Raw genomic sequence first — 21,056 nt, 5'->3', positions numbered from 1 at the left:
ACTTTTACAGGTTCCCCTGTGTAATAGCCTTCCAGAATAAGGATTCTACTACCCAGCCATATTCCTGTGGAACAGGAGCATTTTTGCTGGTACTTTTGCTGCTAATTCCAAATGTTGGGAATTGTTATGTGTGAGAGAGACCATATTGGCCTGTGAATATCTTGGGGAGGCCTCCTGAGCCCCTTGTGTGTCACAAGGTCTCACAGGGATGGGTGTGGTTCAGGAAGTCTCTGATTCCCCTGAGAAAGCTGAACTGAAACTGCTGTGGAGGAGAGCTTTACCAGCAGCTGCCTGAAAGCGCTGCTGGGGAAGCTGCTGTGGCTGTGCACACTACTGTGAGATAACCAACTGTAAGAGGATTTTAAACTGGAGGGTTTTGTTTGTTCTTCTCTTCCCTTCTTCTTTTTTAATGTTGACTGCTGTGTGGGTCAAAACAAGGAGCTGCTGTCTGCCAGACATTTAACCTCTTTGGTTTGATGCTTTCATACTCTTTCGTGTTCTGCTTCTGCTTACTCCCACTCCTTCCTCCTCCCTAGCTGTAGGTTAGAAAACCAGTTTCTTCACAGAAAATGTGTATTTGTTTTAGGAAAAAAAAAAAAGCTGGAAAAGATGCATCAGCTTAGTGTTTCATTAAGTACTAGTTTTCAGTGAACTCAAGGCTTCGTAAAGTAGACGGTATGGTCTGAGTGATGTAAAAGTGTTACTTCAAAACGTCTGGGGATTTGTTGTACAAAAATTGCTGCAAAATGTTATCAAGTTTATAGTGCACTTTAGGATAATGTGCAGTGTGTGGGTGGGGTTCTTTTGGGGTTTTGTTTGTTTGTAGGTTATTTTTTTTAAAGTACAGTCTGTTTCCCTTCTTTTAGCCAGTTCTGAGGCATGGCAAAGGATGGTGAATGTTTTGCCCTGTCCATATCACTCATGATTTTATAGGGTTGTTATAGATTCTATAGATTCTTTTATAGACTTCTAGCATATATATATATATGTATCAGCCATTAGCTAAAATTAGAGAGATTCACAGTGCAGAGCATTGCCAGCTAACTGGGCCAGAATGGCACTGGCAAGTAGAGCTCCTCCAAGAGAATGTTCATCAGAAGCAACGTGGTGGTTTCACTTCCTTTTCTTTTGGCCTTATTGCTGCAGCAGCAAAGCTGTATCCACCCATCTGCTCAACTCCAAACCCGTGTCCAGCATGACGTTTGTACTCATGAATGTCTGAGCACTGAGCTGCTCAGCTATGGATCAGAAAGACAGGAAAACAAAGGAATGTCAGACAAAGAAGCTTGGAAATTTGCTATATTAATACCTTCAGTTCTGTTTTTGCTGTGGAGGATATCTGGAAGCAGGTGGTCACATAAGTTATATACATAATATTTTAGATATATGTCATTTATTTTGTTTGTACATGCATTTTTTTAAACACAACTCATTGAAAATAGTGCAAGAAAATGGATTTTACATTTTTCTGGTGCAGTATAAGATATTTAATCAGGATGAACATTTCACTGCCTAATGTCACCTTAATTTGTAGCATGAATTTCTAACATCAAATGTTTTTTAGCCATGGAAATAGGAAAGTGAAAACACCAATTGTAAATCCAATTAGCTGTCCAATATTATGGTAGGCCCACATAAGGCTTAGGTCTTGCACACTTTTTTATCCTTCCTCTTTGTAAAATTCTCTCCTAAAAAGGAATGTAGTGTTGTACTCTGTAAAACAACAAATTCATGCTCTATTGAAGCAAAGGAAGAAGCATGCTTAATGGGCTTTAAAAAAATATCTTCTTTTAAACAAAGGAAACATATCTGATGTGTCTCTGTTAACTGTTTTTTGATGGTATCAGTCAGTGCCTGGAGATTATAGCTCACGGTGTAGTCTGAAACGATCCAAATAAAGTATCTCTAGCCCAGATATACAGCAGTAACAGCAATACATTTCTGTAAAAAAGTTTCATGTCCTTCCCTGGTTTCTAATTTTGGATGACATCTACAGAGTCCTGAAGCAGTCTAGGCTGAAGAAAGAGAGCCTAGAATTTCTCTTGCAGTCGTATTCATATGTAGTAGCCTAGGCTATCTCTAATCAGAAGTGCATAAATTATATGGGATCAGTACTTAAGTTTCCTGAAGCTGACTAGGTGTAGCTCAGTCCTGACCTAATTGAGCTCTCATCCACTTCATTTACTTTTAAGAACTGAACTCATTTAGACATAATGTCTAAATTAGTAATATCAAAATAACACTCCCTACTCCTTGACGGCTACATTTGCACCTGTTCGAGAAAGGAAATGAGACAACAGAGTCTTCCCACAGGTCTAACGGGGAAAGCACTTAGCCAAAGTTACCCTCAGGGGCTTCTTGTGTGTTAGAAGCTCATCCTTGCCTGTGACTTCATCTAGGACATTTTAGGTGAAACAGACATTTCTGCAACCTTCAGTGGTGAGTGGAGAAAAGCTGCTAAAAATGTACTCCAGTAGTTCTTTATCCTTTCATGTCATGATATATTAAGAAAATAATGTTGTAGGTTTTCCTCCCTCCTACTTTCTTTCAAATCAAGAACATTACTGGCCAAAACAGTGGGTGTCATTTGTGTTCCATTCTCAGTCATGAATCCTGTCTGGATGAAAACAAGAAAATTAGAGGTTTTGTTTACTCACTGTAGCTCTCTCAACTAACTATCCTATGCCTCTCCTCCCCCATGCACTGTCAAAAAAAAAAAAAAAAAAGAGGTATAAAGATGGACTTAGCAAGATTTCTTATGTCAAAAAGTGAGTGCTTAAGCTGAAGTTTCTTACGATTTCTCTGTAGATACTGGCAGTTTAAGATGAAGGAAATAGTGCTGGCTGGCACTGAGCTGTTGGGTTTTTTTCAGAGCTAGTGAAAATACACTCTCACTCTGCAGCAGAGCTGTTTCCTTACTAAACCTCCCCTCAAAACAAAACCAAAACTGGAAAGTTAGAGTGTATGGGATTGCACAGACCTTTTGGTCTTGCTTCTTTAGAACATCAACTCTTTTGAAGTTCAATAAATACAGGAAAGAAACATTTCTTTAGATTTTAAACTACGGCAGTGTTCTATCTGAACTAGAAATATGTTTCTCTGAGTCTTGTATATGCTTAGTCTATTCTACCTCTCAAAAGATTACAGGTAACAATATAAGTAATGTCAGTGTAGTAAAGGGTCCCGGCAAAACCTGGTAAGATAAATTCTTATTTCAAAAGAAAGTTCTGAATTTTTCTGATTAATTCCATCACCTGTAAAAGCTGCCATTGCAAGGAATATGAACTAATAAAAGAATAGGTTCGAGGTTTTATATTGAAAAATATTTCAGCATGACTGAGCTTTTTTGTTCCCTTTTGTGTCAGTAGTTGATTTCTCAACATTTTCAAATGGGTGCTCTTCATTTTTGTAATCAGTTTTAAGTAACTTCTTCCTTTTAGTCTTCCTCACCAGAGAGACACCATGCTTATGACTTTAAAACTTGGTATTTTTTCAGAGCCTGGTACTGTTTCTTCTGATTTTCATAAACAAGTGACTTCCCTTTACCTGTAGCCACTGTAAAAGTGGTGTAAAAGACAACAGGATGGAAAAAAATGTTTGTTTCAGATGACAGTGTAGTTTGCTGCTGGCAGTGTACTTGCAATAGATTAAACAAGGAGACAAACTTGTTTTGTACCTACCTTCCATTTTGGCAATGAGTGAACATGATAGTCCTCTGTATTTTATCTAGCTTTTCCTGTTTAAGCCCTTACACATAGTTAATAGCTTATTTTTCTCTTCTTGTCTGTTTCAAGTGCTCTTAAGAGTACCTAAATAGCCACAGAAATTTCCAATGTGCATGGACTTCAGGAAAGTGCATACTGTAGTCTTTTTTTAGAACTACGGTAAGAGTATAGGAGGTCTATTCTGCCATAGGAAAAAAAAAGTTCAGCACAGAACTAAGTCCCCAAGTTGGTAGAAATTTAATCTTTTTTGAATTGGAGAAACAAATCTCTTCCCTTTTTAGGTAATTTTTTTTTCTTAAGCTGCCGCTGACTTACTGATGATTTATTTCAGGGAAGAAACCAAAACCGTCTCGTTCTGAGTCCCCTACTACAACTCCAAACATATCTGTGAAAAAGAAAAACAAAGATGGAAAGGGTAAGTCCAAATAGTTGTCACCAAAATGTTTAGGAGAACATAGTTTCTGAGTGATCTGTAAAAAGAAAAAAAAATCACCAGTTCACTTGTGATGCAAACATAGGTCTTGTGTTCAGGGGTGGTTAACATCTCAAGGCAAGGAAAAGATGAGCACATGAGTTTTCTTGGTGAAATACACAGTTCCTTGGGAGAATAATGTATTTGTCACTTTAGTTGCAAGGGTTCTTGGAAACTCTTCAACATCCCTGCAGAGTTTGCTGTGTTTTGAGTGAAGTCTTGGGTAGTGCTTTGCGTTATATTAATGCTTCTTAGGCTGTGGTTATTTTGACAGATGATCTTTACAAATGTGTTCCATCTGTATGTGTCTAATTTTGCATGAGGCTAACCAAGCCTGCCAGTTGGCAGCAGGAAGTACCAAGTCCTGAATTTTGAAAAAATTTATAGCACAGCTTGAACACTTGGGCAGAAAACTTGGGGGTTTGATACTTTCATTCCTTCTGTGTTTAAAAGGTAGAAATAAAAAGAAATGCCATATAACATACAATAAATAATTTCTCAGCCTGAAGTGTTCAGTAGTGCCTGTGAGTTTTGTCATCAGCTTTGACAAAAGGGTTGCTTTGCTGTGGGGTCCAAGGCTGCAGCTGTGCCCAGGCTGGTGTTAGAAGGGAAGGCTGATCCCAGCCCCAGCGAGCTGTGCTGCCCTCGGTGGGAGCTGCAAATGAGCCTCCCCTGTGTCACAAGGGCCTGCTGCATGTGACAGATGTGGTTGCATGCATGCAGTACTTGCCAGGCCAGCAGCCTAGCCAGTCCTGGACACTGGTGGCAAAAGAATGCCGCACTCTTGAGGTCAGAAAAATCTCTACTCTGACAAATGAGTGCATCGGGGTTTTTTTCCTTTGGAAGAGGCATTTTCTGCAATAACAGGAAGAAAAAAACCTGTTGGCAATCAATAAATATTTTACATGTTAATGCCATCAATTCTAAATATATATTGTATTTTTTTAATTATACCTGATTTTTATGTAAGAATGAATGGAGTGTCAGAGGAACATCCAAGTGGTGCTCAGATGAAATTATAGAAAATATGGAAGCAGCCAGCCACAAAATAAAAAGGTGGAAGAGTCCAATAGTTCTGTCGATGATAGCAAGGATACTCCATAATTCACATTTGTCCATTGTTACAAAGTTGCTAATTCTGAAGGGAATAAAATGGAGCATGTTGCCTCAAACCACTGTTTGTTATGAAACCCATTTGTTTTGCATTTTTAGGAACACAAAATTGAAGTAAAAAGCATAGTAATACGACCACCCGTGTCAGGGAAGCAGCTAGAAAATCACAAGAGCTGCCTGTCTGTTACCTAGGGGGAACTTGTATGCTAAAATTACAAGCTCTCCATACAAATACATGATATGATGCATAGAAAACTGAATTTTCCACATATTTCTTTTTCTGCTGTGACTCAGAGGAGGTTAAATATTCTGCCTGTAAGTAAAGCAAACCTGTTTTTTGCAGCCAGTCTTCTTCACAGTGATTTTTAGTGGCTAAGCAGTGGCAAATTTTCAGGTTGCCTTGATGCAGTTGAGCATTTTAGTCTAGACTACAACAAAAACAGCCTGGATTAGGTGGTAAATGGCTGGGAATGCTCTCACTCCTGCCTGACACTGTGCCTTGCCTAAGCAGTCTGGTTTTGCCTTTGGGGTATCTGAGGGCTGGAAGGCTGGTTTATGTAAGCTGGGAGACATTTGTTGCAAAGGCAGTGTTTTTTCTCTAGGAATGCTCATTTTTCAAGCTTCCACCTGCTGAAGGAGCTGCTAACATTTTTTATAGGCAGTGCTGATGACTTTGATGAATATTTGCTAAGTATAGTTTAGTATTATAGGAATTTCAATTTTTAAGAGATCTCTTATTGGAATAAGGTTCAGACTGATGGTCATAAAGTTGAAAAAGTCTGCTGGGCTAAATTGAAGCTATGACAAGAGATCCCGTCACCTTCTGATCTGCTGGGCATCATTTTTTGTGAAACTTCAGCACATGCTATCTTTGCTGTTTTTGCACAGATACTTGTGGGAGGTGATACAAGAAGTTTTTTCTTGCTTTCTCAGACTAACAACTAAGAAGCTTATGTGCAGCTTCAGATTCCCAAAAGAACATCAAACACCAAAAGCCTTAAAAAAAAACAGGAAAAAAAAGGTCTTATTAGTCGCATGAGTTTAGACTCCTTAAATGTGGTTTCGGAAAAAAAAATGCAAATTTTGTGCTAGTTTTAAGTATTCACCATCTGTGATTTTAATACTCTTTCTTTATATGTGGCAAACACTGAACAGATGTGATGGATTTTCATATAAAAGTGTTTGTCCCCACTTGTTTGTAAAATGAAACTTGAATGTTGTCTACCAGCAAGCACAAGCACTCACTGGATTTTAAAAAAAAAAATTTTTTTTTTTCTGTACTTTGTTATTGAAGGTTTGCCTGCCTCAGCATATATCACCGATTGCCCCGCATAAATCTTATTGTTAAAGGCAAGGATTTTGTTTAGCCTTTTAAAGGATTATAACTCTCACCTCGATTCAGCAAAGCATCTAAGCAACAGCTTAATTTCCAGCATTTTTAGGGGGTAGAACTGAACATGTTTCTTTTCAAGGTAAAGCAATAGTGACTGCTTCTGTAACTGGATTAGCCAGGATGGAAAAGGGCACATGGGTGGCTAATGCTGTCTAATGTTGGTGGTCCCACATTGGCTGTAGGTTACAGAGTGGCTGGGGTATTTGCACACCTATATTATAACTCACAAGATTATAATAACTTCCCTTCCCATGCCCTTCCATCACTATTTCCTAGTCTTGATGATATAATGTGTTTTGTAAAGATATCAGCTTCTCAATTTTAAGATTATTTGCAGCATTAATAAAATAAAATATGGCCAAATAACTTTTTTCTTTCTTTTCTTTTTCTTTGTTTTGTTTTGTTTGTTTGGTGGTTTTTTTTTGTTTCTGAAATTCTTTTATTCTAGGAAATACAATTTATCTCTGGGAGTTCTTACTAGCACTGCTCCAGGACAAAGCTACATGTCCTAAATATATCAAATGGACTCAAAGAGAGAAGGGCATTTTCAAACTGGTGGATTCCAAAGCTGTGTCCAGGTTGTGGGGAAAACACAAAAACAAACCTGACATGAATTATGAAACAATGGGTAGAGCTCTCAGGTATGTTCATTTTTAATAGTAGATTGTTTTTGTTGCTTTAATGTTTGTATGCATTAAATGCCTCATTTAATTTGAGTAACAAAAAAACCTAGTATTCTATTAGTTTGGGAAATGAAAATCTTATTTCAGCAAAATAAATTAGCTAACTAAAATTAACCCTCACTAACCTCAATTCCAAATCAGTCACCTTCCGTTTCAGCATAGATGTTTTTCAGTACTGCTGCAAAACTGCATCTTCACAGTCAGACACAGATAAGTAAGAGACTGAAGATTTCAAGTGGGGCAAACCTTTCACATAAAATTTCAATCTGTGTTCAAAAAAAACTTGCCAACATTCATGTGTATTCATTAAGTTATTTCTACTTGTTGCCTACAATTCCATCTCCAAAGGAAAATACAGTTTTAGAATTCAGTTCTGGTTTCATTTCTCTGAACTTGTGTGTACAGACAGTTCTAAAACATAGAATCATGTGGCACTGCCTGTCAGGCTGGGAGTTTTCTCATACATAAAAAACTGTGCAAAATAAATAGACAACCATGGAGCTTCAGTCTTATCAGCTCATTGATAATTGTCCAACTGAGTTTTATGCATTTCTTTTCATTTTGCCCCACCTTGGTGTGCATAATTTCAAGTTATCCTACTAATTTGCAAATATAACAGAAATAGTGCTCTCCTGTCCTGTTCCCTTCGCTTTGTTGTAGCTAAAATGTCTGCCTTTGCTCACTGGTGAATAAACAGGAATTCAGATTATTGAAAGAACTGTAGGAGTCAAAAGGAGAATTGAAAGTTTCATGCAACTTTTTACAAAATGTGAGTTGATAGCAGATCTGCCAAGTCATGGAGTTCTTTTCTTTCTCCTCAGAGTTATCTAAGTTTGAAGTTAAAAGGTGGCATGAAATACCAGTAAAAAAAAGTTGTTTGAGGAAAAAAGTACACTATTAAATTGGCCACTTTTTATAATGAAGAAACTAGACACATAAAAGTTTTTTGGCTTGCTGGTGCTGTGCTTATTTTCTGGGAGTTTTGTTGCTTTGTTTTGTTTTTGTCAGAAAACCTGTGTAACTTGTGGGTGCACTTTAAACAGATACTATTACCAAAGGGGAATCCTTGCTAAAGTAGAAGGTCAGCGCCTGGTGTATCAATTTAAAGACATGCCAAAAGATCTCATCTATATTGATGATGAAGATGCCAGCCCTAGCACTGAATCATCAGATTCAACTCTGCTCTCACCTGCTGTGGCCAACAGAAACCAACCAAGCAGAACTAGAGCGTCTGCAAATGCAGGAACAAAGGGAGGATCAGCCTCAGTGGTAAAAACAGGAAACTCAAAGCCTGCTAAGCTGAAGGAGCAAGTAGAAGTTGTACAGCAGCAGACACCTGGCTTGAGTTCAGAAGTTTTGAGGACAATGCAATCTCCACAGCCAGTACAACCTGCTCAGCTTTTTCGGACAGTTCATGTAATGCAGCCATTGCAGCCCCTCACAGAAGGACAAGCAGCTGTAACCAGTAATGTTCCAGATGAATCGCTAAATTCCTCAGTGCAGAATATAAGGTAAGAAAATGTACAGAAAATAAATATTTGAATGATAATATATTCACTGGATGATGGCTAGATAGACTTGATTCTTTGTTTTGCTTCCAAGAAATGCTAGTCTTCCAGTTTGGTTGAAATGAAATGATGTCTTTGTGGCTCATCCTAAGAATTTAGAGTTACTACAGCATAATATGACAGGTACACACATAACTGTACTGCCTGTGGTGGAGGGAAGGTCATCTTTTTCCATGGTGTCAGGCCTGGTGCATATCATTTAATAAGGAAAACATGTACAACTTCTCTTTAAAATTGACATTGTCAGTTCTGTCCCACAGCAGAAGTTGTGTTTTCATGTCTGCTTCTACACTGGTGTCCTTGCTTTTGAACTATACATGCGTTTGCACAATACCTTCAAAATTATTTTCCTTCTTGCTTCTTAATTTTTCTTTGTAAGAATTTTTTGACATTTTTTGCATCTTTTCTATTGTCCCCAGTTACAAGGAAAAGCTCTGTATTACCTGCTCTTGCATTTTGCTGCTGTAACAAGAACAAGTTCTTCCAATTGTAGGAAACAATTAACAGACTAATCCTTTGGGAGGTGTGTATCTGCAGACATTTGGGAGCCAGTCATTCTTCCATGTTTCATCTGTGAGTCAGCTGGCTGACACTACACAGCACTTAAGCATCATGATTCTTTTGCACCTACCCCTTGGTAGCAGGATTTACCTGTAAAAATGCACAAGGGCAGCATAGTAAAAGGAAAGCAGTACAGACATAATTGAGGCTATACTGAACCATATAAGTCAGCAGAACAATAACACTAAACATGAATAGGGGGAAAGTTCAGCAACTTGCAGAGTTAAATAGCTCTAGGCTAGACCTAACTAGATTATGGATCACAAATAGATGTTATAAGGAATGGTACCAACAAACAGAATTATCTGTCAGACTTAAGGCAGGCAAGAAGTCCGGCCAAATGTTTGGAAAGCTATTCAGTGACATTATGACATCTAATTACTGCATTGCAGTATTTCCCAGTCAGACCTTGGGTAATAAGCTAAGGGAAAAAATAGTAGAGATGATACATGTGTGAAGCTCAGGTGAAACAGAAGCCTTAAATCCTTAGAATTCTGTATTATCTTGGTTCACATCCATTGTTTTTAACCAGAACGTTATTCTACGAAATCTCTAACTGTACTTAGCCAAGATGACAGAGTGAAGGAGTTCAAACAGAAGCATCAAACCTTTTCAGAATGGTAGAGAAGTACTGCTGATGAAGAAAGTTTATACTAAAGGGTCTGAGCAGTTAGAATGTAAATAAAAACTACAATCCAGATGTTTTTGGTGTGCTTTTAACTAAGTTGGGACAAGCTGCAAAATAGGTGCTGATGAGTCCTGTGCAATAGACACTACCTATTTCAGGCTCTCAAAATACAGTTTATGACAGACATATTTCTGCTCAGCTTCAAAAGGCAAGATTCAAATAGTTAGTTGAGGTAGAATGACATACTGAACATTTTTCAGAGCATATGTTTTAGGTCTTGTTTTATAATAAGGCTGAAACAGTTTGTTCAGACAGCTGTAAATCTTAGGCAGATGAATGTACACATTCTGAATCACTGCAGCAGGGCTTCTGTAACAGTTGAAATTAATGGTCTGCATGACTTGAAAATGTACAGCAGGTATGGCTGCCATTGTAGACTAAGAACTGATAAACCTTCTGATGTATGCACACACTCTGTGGGGTTGTGGTTGGAGCCACTTTATAGTGTGGGAAGCATGAGGACAGATAGCAGCTTTGGTTGCCAGTTGCTCTTCAGTGGCTGGGACATGTAAATAGCCAAGATAATTTGGGCAAAACAGCAACCAGGATCTGGTAATGATCCTCAAAAGGTTTTCTTTATGCATGCCAGTTAATGGTTTAAAATTGACATTGTTTCTGTCATGGGCTCTGTCTTGAGCGGGAACATCTTGAACCCATATAATTTGTCTTATGCAATTTAGTTTCTAAAGTTTTACTCATGTAAATATTCACCTCTCTTCTTCATGGAAATAAATGTTTTTCCCTCTGCAGCAATTTGCTTCTGTTCTGTTGTGAGAAGAAAAGAATAATACAGAAAATATTAAGCATCTTTGAGGTCAAAACAACTGGTTTCTTAACACTTAACCATAGCCTTCAGAGAATGTTTGCATGTGCATCTTCTCTGCTAAGGTTTTTGGTAAAAGAATCATATTTAAAGATTGTTGTGAAGTGCTTGTGTCATCATCCCTGACCTGCACTAGGCAGCACTGCCTGGTACAGACCACTCCTAAAGCATCACTGGGAGAATGTGGCAGCCCAAGGCCCAAGTTCCCCAAGGCCTCTTGGCAATTCTCAAAGGAATGGGCATGTTGATGTAAATCAAGACACAAGACAGGCAGGGACTTCATTTATAGCTGCACAAAGCTTGTATCTTACTCTGAAGTGAAAAGGTCTTGGCTTTTGATGTGCTTTTTGGAGAAGTTTTGGTGCTTCTCTATGAAAGGGAGACAAGGAGAAGTGTTACTTACAAAGGGTAAAAGTCTCTTCTTCAGCCCCAGTGCTTAAACAGAAAGGCTGTGATGTGCTAACTGAGGCTTGGGAAACAGGGCAGGAGCAGGGTCAGGTCAAGCAAACTGGGTTTTGCTGACTGAGGAAAACATCTAGTATCCCCAGTGGGAATATTTGGAATTGTAAACACACTGCTCTACTGCAGGTCTAACTGTTCTGGCTCGGTGTATGCAGGCACAGTAACTGCAGACTCCAGTCGTGCAACTGAGTTTGGCACTGCATGTTTCCAGTGAGAAGACAAAACCAAAAATGCCTCTCTGGATGAGCATTTTATTGCTTACTTTTTCAGATTGAGCCAGCTTTTATGAGGAAGAAAAGGTTTCTTTGGATTTCGTGCTTGTAAAATTATTCTGTTTAAACCAGGATAACAGACACAGGTTAACCAGAATACCTGGATTATTGGAGGTATTGTGTTTTACCTTGGAATTAGGAGGCACTGGCCTGGGATTCAGCTCTGTGTACATTGGCTCATTCTGAGCATTAAAGGGCATCCTTTCTGTTGCTGCAGAAAGTGCACCTCTCCTGTTTGGCTAGCGACTTACCTTGCCTAGGGCATCCTACAGGCCTGAAAGGTGCCCGTGTTTGGACAAGTAAATTTCTCCTTTAAATGATGAGGACTACAAATAAAGAGAGATGCATTTTCATTTACCTTTAATCTAGAGTAGTAGTGATTTGAGATGGAGTGAAAAGAGATTCTTATATTACTTACAGTTCAGAGAATATCATATAGGGAGTAATTTTAACTTATATGTCTATCTCTGCTATTAGCTGTATGGGACATGGCTGAACCTTCTAGCTGGCAGCTCTATATGCCAAGAAACTTGCAATTAGCTGACTTCTGACAAACCCTGTGCAATGTTTTAGCACACTTCAGGTTTTAATCTATTTCTGTCAAAATTCAGCTTGCTGTTTCCTTTCTGTACTTGCAAGTTGTCATTGTGGTAGCTTGGACAGAGCATGTTAGAAGACAAGAATCCTGACTCAGTTCTGTAGCTGGGGCTAATACAGGCCACAGAGGACCAATGGGATATGCTCTCCGTTCACTTCTGAACGGGAGAACCTCAACATGATGAATCAGCCACCATTTTCATCTTGATCTTTTTGCAAGCTTCAAGGTAGAAAATTACTTCTGAAGGTGACACAAGCATGGATTGCAGTGGCAGGATCCTGATTCAAGAGGAGGAAGAAGTAGCTGAACGTGAATCATGTTTTTTCAGGGTGTGAGCATTCTGAGTAAGAACAGCGATGATGCCAAGAACTCATCAACACTATGTATTGGTCCCAGTAAGCAGAGTCAATTGCCTTTGAAAGCCACGTGTACCCAAGCAAACACATGCTTTCTGCTGTCGTTCCATAACATGTTCCTGTGTCCAGGCTGTGATGCTTTGGCGATCTGACTGCAGCAATGCTGATGCTGAAAAAAGAAAAAGAATTGTCTAGCAGGAGTTTATCAACTCTGAAAATGTGATTACAGCTGCTATATCAAATGAAGTGTCTTCATCTCATACCTTATATAGACATTGTCTTGTGTAAGTTGCACGGTGAATGTCAGCATTATTTTCTGTAATCATCCTTCACACCCTACCTTTATTGGCTTTGCTCAAGCTCACATAACCCCACAGACAAAGGGAAGCAGTCTGGCACTGTTCTTCTGAGACTTTGCATTGGCCATCTGCTTTCAGTCCCTTTTTCTTGAATAAGTGCAAGAGTCCCATCTGCATGATGTCAGCTAGTGTTGTAGCCCATCACTCCTGTGTCATTTCTATAGGTCTCCTGAATAAAAACCATCACAAATGTAAGTCTTGGTAAAGGGCTCCCTAAGTCTCTCTGGGACTTGATGGGGAACGTAGGCAAAAGAGGATGATGCCAGCTGTAGACTTGCTAACCCTAACCCACCATCAGTGCACGTGCTTCACTTCTGTTTGTAGTTAGGCAGCAGTCTTCTGTCATTGCTCCAAAGGCAAGCATGCAGTTCTAAAAGCTCTCCAGCACACTGACTAGTAGGTATTGTTGGATCTGGCTCACTGCTGCCATAGCCTTCCCCAAAGGAAGGGAAACGGGACTGTTACAAAGACCTCATCTCTGTAATCTCTTAAATGAAGGCTTGACTGCAATCCAGGTTTCAGGTTGGTGAGAAAAATGTCCTTCCTAAGGGAGGTGCTGGTCAGAAATAGACTGTGGTCTCAATGGGCTTCTACAAGAAACTGTGATTTAGTTTACAACAGGGTGTGTTTTCTCAGAACACATTTCCAATATGGACAACTTCTATCACAGCAAAGACTTTGCTTATAACCAAACATTTTGATTTTCCTGCAGCTGAAGATGATCTTTTCTTAAGCCCACTTCTGATTTAATTTCTGAGATATGCAAGAAAGTGGCTGCTTATTGACAGAAAGGACTATAGTGTCATCTAATCAGATTAATTTTGTTTCTGCACAATAAGAAGATATCCATAGGAGCTCTCTTTCCTTGTCTTTGGCACTGCTGAAAGAGGTGGAGGTTCTGCAGCTCTGTTAGCAGCAAAGTTCCTGAGTTTTAATTCAGGTGACTGTGCAGTTTTGAAGAATTCTGGAAAGAAGACTGTTAGACTTTGTGGTTCAGTAAAAAGGACACATTGAGAGTTGAGTCCTCTGCTTCTGTCCTCTCTTACCTCTCTCTATGTATGTCTTAATATTGCTTTGTTTCATTTTATTACCGTGCTGTGAAATACTTGGTTTACCTTGGCTTGCAGCTTCAATATTTTTGGTATCTTCTCCATCTCATAAATCTCACATAAATTACCATAAATAAACTTGTTTTTCTTGCCTGTCACTATTTATCTCTTGATGAGCTAATAAGATATTGCGCAATTCTAGGCCATTAACAGTAAAATATGGCCCAGGAAAAAGATGATAATTTTCTGCAAAGCTAAAATGACTTCAGAATTTTTGTCATTCTTTTCTCAGTTGTAATCAGATTGTTTTATGGCAGAATTTCCTTTCCATTGCTGTTGCTCAATGTTCTTGTTCTTTTTGAAACCTCAGCAACAACTTTTAAAATAATCACCCAAAAGATTTGTACCTTAGAGAAGAAAGGCTTTTAGCAAAATGCCAGTGAAATTCAGAAACATAGCAAAATGTAGACTTAAAAGCACCTAAAACAGTGTAGCCCAATGTTAATAAATCACCTTAATTATTGTGTACTTTTTTTCTTTTTAAACAGACAAAACGATTAATCAAGCTGTATCTTTTTCAATTGTATTCAAGGCAAATAGTTTAGGAAGATAGATTTTATTTAGTAATCAGGTTTAACAACTAAGGCAAATGTCTTGCTTGGCTACCATTAACATAAATATTTATGATGTGCTTGTACAGCTACCTGCTGCATGCAGGTAGCAAGCACACCCTGTGTGTGTATGTGTATACGTGTATGTACAGGTCGATATGTACGTGTATCATATATTTGTATCTTGGCTGATGGAGAAGACAATGCATCTGGAGTAAACCTCAGGCACGGGACTGCCTTTCAAGAGAAATAAAATTACTTCAGTTTAATATGCACATACTAATTAGAGTGTTCTGAGACAAGTGGTCTGGTTTTGTCTCTCAGAGCTGTTGTTCCTAGTGCTTCGCAGATACCTGCATTGATTAGATGCAGTTCACATATTTTGAGCTTATCCTTCAAAGCCACTTGGCAGCTAGCAGCTTTTATTTTTGCAAAACAACTACAGAACAAGGAAGTAGCTTCAAGATAATACTTGGAGGGCCTACTGGCGCAGGCTAGCAGCTTTAGGCCCTGCTTTCAAAATTGCAGCTATTGTGTTGTTCTTAATCTTTCAAACTCAGGTAAGTTTCTTCATGGATTAAAGAACTGCCTTGGTATCTATTCTGATTCTTTTTATGCTTTTCTAATGGCAAGTGTCAGTTATCTCTCCTTCATAGCTGTTCCACTTGCATTGCTGGTCTCTGTATACTTTCCTGGGTTGAGCTGTACCTGTCTGACATTTTGATTTTATTATAAGTTTATTTAACTGTAGATAGTTTGCTTTTTTAGTTTTTTAAAGAACCTAGTGGATGCCCTCATCTTGTTGCTACTTCTGACACAGACGTTAGTGACTTTTCTGTCAAGGTCCCAGGGGAATTGCTGGGGGAAAAAAAATAGTTAGCACTGATAACCCTTAGGAGACTTGGTATGAGCCTTGGTAATGTCATTCTGAGCCTTGTGCTTTAGGCTTGGTTGTCAGTGTTTGCTGTGTCAGCACCAAGTTCTCCAGAAGTTTGAAAGAAGCAATCACTCTAGCTGGTGCTTCACCTTCAACCAGCCCCATTTCCATGAACTTCTTCCTTGGGATTTCTTCTGTTGTGGGAAAAGGGAGCTCAAGATTGACTCTGGTGTCAGTCACATCAAATTTTGTATCATTGTTATGATGGCTGCTGTGATGAGGCATGTATTGGCAATGATTTGGATTTGGTTTGCTGTAGCACCATTGCTGGGTACTGCAACTGTCTTTCTTGGGAGGAAGAGAAAGTTACAGATAGAAATTTTGTTTCTTGTATTACCAAGCTCTATGTGATCTGGGGAAAAGATTGCCTGCAGGAAGGACTGGCAGCTGGAAGATGCTCAGGGAAGCATCCATGTGCTCTGAGCCTGATACCAGCAGGGTTACTGGGCCTGCTCTTGCTGGAGCAGTCTTTGGAGCTCAGCTAGAGGCCTTTCCTAGAGGACTGTGCTGAGTGGGACATGAGAAACCTTCTACATATATTCCTGCACTTGTCTCTGCTGCTGCACTAAGAAAGGGGGAATGCAGCTCCCTGTGCAGTTGGACTATGACCAGCAGCAGCATCTGCCTCCACATTGTCCCATAGCTTCAGCACCACCTAAGTCCTGCTTTGGTAAGCTTTTTGTTGCAACTGTGGTAGCCAGAGTATGGTTTTAAATGGAAGTTTTGAATATGTTGAATTAGATTGGACTGGTCAGTGGCTAAATGTTGAAATGTAGACTTACACAGAGCTGTGAAAAAAAAAATCTGTATGGGTAGAAGGAGTGTAGAATGGAGGACATTCCATGGTTGATGTATGGCAGGCAACCCTTACAGCATATCTGAGGTCCAGTCTTCAGAAAGAAGAGCAGGCAATATTGTGCATGGGCGTGGAAGTATGACCATTGACAGTAAATTTCCATCTAAAGTGACTGCAGCAGGGATAGAAATAAGCTAGGAGGTGGAGATAGTTTTTTTTTTTTTTTTTTTTTTTAATTATTTTTGAGAAAACACCAGGGAGAGCTTAAGACTGAAAAAGGGGAGGAGGGCAGGCAGGACTAAACATTGAAGAGAAGCAGGAAGATTGGAGACAACTCTGCATGACAAACAAGGAAAGAAAGATTACCAGAGACAGCATGGCACGGTGGCATGAAACAAGCTGTGTCAGGGTCTCAGAGTTGCCCTTCCCTTCCTCTCTCCCTCCGCTGGTAACCATTTATCTTTTCTGGGGGTTTTGTTTTGTTTTGATTTGTGTGACTGGAGTGTATTGCCACATTTCAGTAACCACTGTGCACTGCAGTAGCTGTGTACTCCAGCAATACAGCTCTTAATCCTCTAATGTTGTTCCCAGAGCTCTACATCTATTGACAGTCACATGGTACCCAAGTCTGTTAGCCTGCAATCACTCCTAACTTAAAATGATGTTTTGGAAGCAGATTCTGATCAGCTGTTTTACCAGAAGTTGTGTGTGAGCCTGGCAGACAAAAAACTCTGTGTCCTGGGAGTGTGGCAAGGTTGTGCCCAGACACTGCTACGATGTGGATACTTTTGAACACAGTTAAATGTATATGTGGATGTCAGGACAATCAAGGCCTGAATTAGGCTTGTGATTTATTATTTACTTGGTGTAATTTTTGAAACTGATGGCAGATCTCTAGTGGGTTGTGCTTTTGATGGTGGTCAGTGCTTGAGGTAGAGGTCTTGAATGTGATTCTAGGTTTCCTGATGAACCACTGAATGTCTCAAAGGCAGGCTGTTCAGCTTGGTGATGGCAGAATTGTTCATATGGGGTACTTTTACTTTGGGAATCATCTTGCTGAATTCAGGGGTCAGGTCTAGTTCTGGTTTTATTAGGAGAGATTCTACTACCTCTTTTGGGTAAATAAAATGTTTATGATGCCAAATGTTTTTTCTGTGGTAAATCTATAATTATTTTTTCAAAATCCAGCATGGAAGTGTTCTGACACAATAATCTTCTCTAATCTCAGCAGGACTTTGCAGACTCCAACCCAGGTTCCAGTGGTTGTTTCGCCTGGAAATCAGCAGCTGCATACTGTAACACTCCAGACAGTGCCTCTTACTACAGTGATAGCCAGCACAGATCCAGCCTCAGTAACAACAGCGCAGAAATTCATTTTACAAGCCATTCCTACTTCCCAGCCCATGACGGTTCTTAAAGAAAACATCATGCTACAATCTCAGAAGCCAGTCTCACCTCCTTCCTCGATTGTGCTGAGCCCAGCACAAGTTCAGCAGGTGCTCACCAGCAGCGTGCAGACAATTTGCAATGGAACAGTCAACATGGCTTCATCTCCATCCTTCAGCTCCAGCAACCCCGTGGTGACGTTCTCGCCCAGCAGCTCACAGGTGGTGTCTCAGCCCTCGGGCACGGTGATCACGTCGGTCATTAAAGCACCGGACACGAAGCAGGTTGGCCTACAAGAAGAGGAGAAGGAGGAGAGTGACAAAGTAGAAGATACTGAGCAGTCGGAGCAGAGATTCCAGCAGCAACCATTTGTGATGGTAGTGTCCAGTTCAAATAATTTCCCATCTAACGTGCAAGTGAAGCAAGAAAATGAACCATTGGAACCCAATTTGTATTGATAATTTAAAAAAAAAAGACCCTGTGGATGATTATTTTCATAAATGTGATGGGACCTTTTCAGTTATGTATATATTATTTGATTCTGAAGCATGATGTTGCAAAGCTACTAAATTTCTGCAGTTAATTTTTAGAATTCATGCTTTAGGATGGATTTTGATTTTCTGTTAATTGCTAAATGTTATCATATAAATAAAATTATATATTACTCATTTTTCAAAGTACAGGCATGAAGGAACATGCTTTTTATGCTATGAAGACTTTCTCCTGAGGTTGTTGGCCAAAGTTTCAAACTTCCCTTATTTTGTTGTCAGTCTGTTGCTGATTTACATTGCAGTAATGTTATTGTAACCTTTTCTGTTTAATCTGTATGTGTATCACCTTTGGAAGCAGCAGTTAGTTTTGGTAAGACAGTTTCATTCCATGTGTTTGAATTTTTATGATCGACTATCTGTTTCATATCAGTGAATGACATCAGTTTTAGACTTTGATAACCAGGTATCCTCTTGTATTTTTTGCAGCACAAGCTCTTGTGTGTGCAAAACTGAATATACACTCCTATTGAGAGTACTCAAAACATATATTCCAGAAATGACAATGCCATGTCTATATTTTATATGAAAACATCAGATGTATTTAATTACAGAAGCTAACGGCATCACTACAGGTGCAAATGTTTCATGCCATTTTGCAACTATGAAGCTTAACAATCTTGCTTTCTACTTCAGATTATTTTGTAAGGGGGGAGGGAAATTAAATATATACGATTTATGCAGGTTTTTGGAGATTAATACTGCTAAGAGTTCTTGGTTTTTGATTGTAAATACTGTATATTCAATGTTGCAGGGAAGTTTTTTCAGCTAAATTTTTTCCATACAAATTTTTGATAGATGCAAATAAGATCAATAAGATTGTTATGTTTAGAGGTCTAATGTTATATGTATTCATATTACTGAGTGACTTTGTATTTAAAGACAAATTTTTAAATGATGGAGCCCATTGAACCTTGGGTCCTTCTTTTGTATTTTAATTGGTTTATTATGAAAATAAATCAAATGGAAAACCACTTTTCTGTATTTACTCTGGAATGTTTTTAATTATTATAATGCTTTGACAGTCATCATAAATAAGTAAAATACAGTGAGAAACAGGGACAGGGTGATTAGTCAGTGTGGGTCTGTGGTGGAACATGTGCAATTCACTTCTGAACAGACTTGAATATCCTTTGAAACAGCAGTAATGTATATTTTTGTAACTGAACTGAAGATTGAGATAAATCCAGGAGCTGGACTTAAACTTCTTCTTTTCCATCATTTCCCAGTATGTTACAAACAACACAAAATTCTGAGCGTAATTCAGAAAGGTTGTTGTAGTTTGTATGATACAACTGACAGCCCAAGCTATTAGGGCTTCAAAAACTTGCGTGTTTGCAGTGTTTAAGCAGAGGGTAAGTTAATAATAAATATTTTGCCTGGTATTATGATTCTGTCAGTATAAAATGAAAGGGAATATGACTTTCTATGATTGAATTAATGGTGGAGTTTTATTGATTGGTTGGTAAGGTTAAATATAACTTAAAGCACTAATACTAGAAAAACTAATAGGAGCAGCAGAGTGGCAGAGAGAGTATGGTCTTGATGCTTGACAGAAGGAACTCTACAAACTATTGAACAAGCAGTTCTCTGCCACAGCTGCCGTGTTAGTTCTTCCCTCTGACTCTTGGCAGTCAGGATTCCACCTGCAAACCCAGCACCTCACCCATTTACAGGAAGGCTGGTCATACCCACACCAGTGGTTGTTTATCTGGCAGCACTCCCTGCAGCTGGGGAAGGCTGGCAATATTTTCAGGAATGTGGATAAGCTTTGTGGAAGCATATCTGGTAACAGTCCTCACCCCGTGGGCTGTGTTAGATTGACAGAAGCACTGGAGATGGAAGCTATTTTTTTTTAATAAAACTATAAAATAGGGATGTTTTCCTATATTACAAGTATTTAATAATTCTAGAAAATCTGAAGTGGTAATGCTTGACTGACATTGGTTTTTAGATACAGGGAAGTTGCTTTGGTGTTTACTGGAAATGGGGGGGGGGGGGCAGGGAATTGCACCTACATCTTCACAACAAAACTTCATGCCATAGATGCAGCTATTACACATGGAAAATGCTTTGTCAGTTTAGTTTATGTCAGTTGGAGAAGTGGTGGAAATCTCCAGCAGCAGTAATGTTGTGTAACAAATAGTAAATGGAAATCACTCCCTCCCCATATCCCTTGGGCTCTGGTGTGCCAGCCAGGTGGATCTGTACTTTGAACTCTCTTTGATATGGCAAAGGAAGGGAAAAGCTGGAGTCAATCATGAAATCATGATTGAGTTTAAGCAACCCCTCCCCTGTCACAGCTGCCTTTGTTCCTGTGGCAGCAGCCAAACAAAACACGACAGCTAAAATCCCAGCCACTTCTGAGTCAGAAAATAAAAATTGAGGCCGCAGTTCTTTTCCACACGTGTGTGAAGCCACAGAGGAGAAAAAGGCACTTGTTTATTTTTGAGGCATTTCACAGAAGGAAATTCCATCCGGAGGAGGTGGAGGATGGAGGCCTCCTTTGGGAGGTCTTTGGGAAGTCCTGTCCACCACTCTGTTGTTCTGGACATGGGCTGGGTGCTTGGTGCACAGCACCAGCTGACACACTGGGAGGTATTTCTGGTTTTGATTCTGATTTGCACAAAGTAGGGAGCTAGGTAACCCACGAAAG

General features: G+C 39.3%; 1 protein-coding gene across 8 annotated transcripts in view; it reads left to right on the top strand.

Moving 5' to 3' along the window:
* Positions 1-19,374, top strand: part of ELF1 (E74 like ETS transcription factor 1) — an 87,373-nt gene extending 67,999 nt beyond the window's left edge. For 6 of the 8 annotated variants that reach the window (XM_054628544.2, XM_054628551.2, XM_054628545.2 and 3 more), the window contains 4 exons: positions 4,057-4,140; positions 7,152-7,344; positions 8,430-8,897; positions 17,695-19,374. In XM_054628544.2, coding sequence (XP_054484519.1) covers positions 4,057-4,140; positions 7,152-7,344; positions 8,430-8,897; positions 17,695-18,310 — 1,361 coding nt within the window. In that variant the 3' untranslated portion in view covers positions 18,311-19,374. The remainder of the gene's footprint in view (positions 1-4,056; positions 4,141-7,151; positions 7,345-8,429; positions 8,898-17,694) is intronic. The other 2 variants (XM_054628549.2, XM_054628552.2) reach the window with 1 other exon arrangement.
* Positions 19,375-21,056: the final 1,682 nt, after the last annotated feature.

Source organism: Agelaius phoeniceus, chromosome 2 (assembly GCF_051311805.1).
Source record: "Agelaius phoeniceus isolate bAgePho1 chromosome 2, bAgePho1.hap1, whole genome shotgun sequence".
Taxonomy (NCBI): domain Eukaryota; kingdom Metazoa; phylum Chordata; class Aves; order Passeriformes; family Icteridae; genus Agelaius; species Agelaius phoeniceus.
This window is presented reverse-complemented; position numbering and strand designations above follow the sequence as displayed.